This window comes from Osmerus mordax, chromosome 17 (genome assembly GCF_038355195.1).
Source record: "Osmerus mordax isolate fOsmMor3 chromosome 17, fOsmMor3.pri, whole genome shotgun sequence".
NCBI lineage: Eukaryota > Metazoa > Chordata > Actinopteri > Osmeriformes > Osmeridae > Osmerus > Osmerus mordax.
The window spans coordinates 6154221-6156733 of NC_090066.1; the positions used below are offsets into that span (position 1 = coordinate 6154221).

General features: G+C 42.2%; 1 protein-coding gene across 1 annotated transcript; it reads right to left on the reverse strand.

Annotated features, from left to right (window-relative positions):
• Positions 1-229: 229 nt before the first annotated feature.
• On the reverse strand, positions 230-1998 carry rps16 (ribosomal protein S16). Its single transcript, XM_067254329.1, has 6 exons — positions 1941-1998; positions 1800-1851; positions 970-1071; positions 706-802; positions 532-579; positions 230-417 (listed from the first exon to the last, which is right to left on the reverse strand). Exons 2-6 carry the CDS (start codon positions 1845-1847, stop codon positions 272-274), a joined length of 441 nt encoding a protein of 146 aa, XP_067110430.1. The 5' UTR covers positions 1848-1851; positions 1941-1998; the 3' UTR covers positions 230-271.
• Positions 1999-2513: the final 515 nt, after the last annotated feature.

A 2513-nucleotide genomic window follows, 5' to 3' on the forward strand; every position in this document is an offset into this window, starting at 1 on the left:
AGTTACGTATGCGCCAACATGCTTAAATCTTTAAACTTGGGTGTCTTGAGCAATTTAACAGATTAATCTTTCCAATGACAACCATTGTGTTACCTTTCTCTTTCAAAATTTGTTAATTCTAAGGATGTTTCAATACAGATCTAAGTTGGCATAATACATTGGCAACAGACAGACCAATCCTGTTACAAAAAAAACATTGCAACCTATTTGAAATCAACGGAGCACACAATTTTTGTCCCTCAATTTTATTATATGAAAATGTACAGAGAGATTAACGGTAGGACTTCTGGTAACGGGCACGGGCTCCAGGTCCACCGAACTTCTTGGACTCGCAGCGACGAGGATCGGCAACCAGCAGGGTCCTGTCGTACTGGATCAGGATGTCCTTGATCTCCTTCTTGGAGGCCTCGTCCACATCTAAAAGGGAGGAGGGTTTGAGTTTAACTACAGCAGACCACTTCAGAAAAGTAACAGCTTAAGAGTTGAGAAGTGAAATGTTAATATAAGAACAGCATAATTGTGTTTACTTACACTTCTGATAGTAAGCGACCAGGGCTTTGGAGATGGACTGACGGATAGCTGTAAAGAGGACGAACACCAAGGGATTGTGTTACATCATCCTCAAAATCAGTCATACATACAGCAGCAATCAAATGATATATGGGTTTAAAAATCTAAACGTGAGAGCAAGCATGAGCCGTTTACCGTAGATCTGGGCGACGTGTCCACCACCCTTCACCCGGACTCTGATGTCAACCCCAGCAAAACGCTCCTTACCCAGCAACAGCACTGGCTCTTGAAGCTAAGGACAGAGGAAAGGAACGTGTCACCTACAATACTAGAACTGCATGGAAATGGATCAAGCGCTTTGGATCAAATAATCTGAAACAAAGTCAAGTAAACAGTTAAGCAAGAACCTGTCGAGCTAGAGGGGAGCAGGTTGATTTCTGGGAGGCTCTCAACACCCACCTTGTACTGGAGAGTGGCTGGCTCAATCATCTCCAGGGGTCTGCCGTTCACCTTGATAAGGCCATTTCCCCTCTTGCAGTGAGCAACTGCTGTGGCGGTTTTCTGTAATCACACAACATGGTTCAATCCAATTAATGTAGCCGCTATGAATATTATCTGCAGATGTTACAACAGCATCACTTGTTAGGGGAATAACCAGCAAATTTGAAGCAATACTAATCTGGCTACCTGTACATATGTTTGTCCATTATTAAGGACAGATTAGCCATGCCTTCATAGTGCTAGCTAGCGTTAGTTAGTATTAGAAAGGGTTTGGAAGTGATGAAATGATTAAAGAGGTTGGCTAGATGATACCATACCATATCATCTAGCCATGGGCTGACAAGATGGTTAACAATCTTCCTGGCGTTAAAATTACTGCTAAATCACTTCAAGCACGACATTTTACATAGCTTGCTCACTACGTATTAATTGCATTACTTTTAGACTTTCCATTACCATGCGTCTTACAACGCAGCCAACTTCACTTACGACAGTACCGGACAACACTACTGACAGCAAATCAGCCAGTTACCTAGCCTAGGCCCAAATGTTTTCACCCCATTTCCAATTTTGAGAGATCACTAAACTTGGTAAATATCATTGTAAAAGTTTCTAGCACCTACTTTAACACACTTCATCAAATATATACTGTAACACGTGGTACATTAGTTGACTGAAACGGAAATTAGATACCTTCCTTGCTAACGCGTTAGCACCACAACATGCTACGCTACTAGCCAGCTTGGGTGGTTGAATACACGTGGAATAAATATAGGCTTAATACTTACTTTGCGTCCAAAAACTTGGACAGATTGCAGAGGACCTTTAGCCGGCATGTTTCTGAAATAAGTAACATACAAGATTACTTTCACAAACACAGAAATGTCATAATTTTTGCCTTTATAACGGGTGAGTAAAGGAGAACGTACCGTCTTCAGCTAGAGTGCCGTACGGAGAGGCCGAACGGGTTTCTCACGCCGAACATCAGGGGCAGAGGTACGACAGTTCACAGTCGACATGCGGCTAAACGGATTTTGTATTTACGACAGTTGGAGTCCCTTTCCTCCATTTTGATATTTTGTCACGCCCACTTTCAGAGTTTGTTTCCTTGAAAGGGCCATGAAAATACATTATTTTTGCAATGCCTGTACATAAGAATGGAATTTAATTGTATTACGGCTTTTGGTTGCCTGTCTTGGAACGTTGATCTGCACTTCACTCACTCGTCGTCATATCCTTTCTATTATATACACCAGGACAGTCTCTGGAGGAAATCGCGTGGAAATTCAACCAGGGCATCAAATAAGATGGACTGCCTTCAGTACGCTCAGCCAAAGGCACATTATATCGGCCATTTGTTACACCTTGTGTCTTAACAACCAAGCCAGTAGAGGGAGTCCATATTCCAACCTTTGTGCATGAACTACTGGTATAAACCCACATGGTCAGACCTTAGTGGATTTTACACCAAGCGGAGTTTTCACTCATACATGCATAATTAT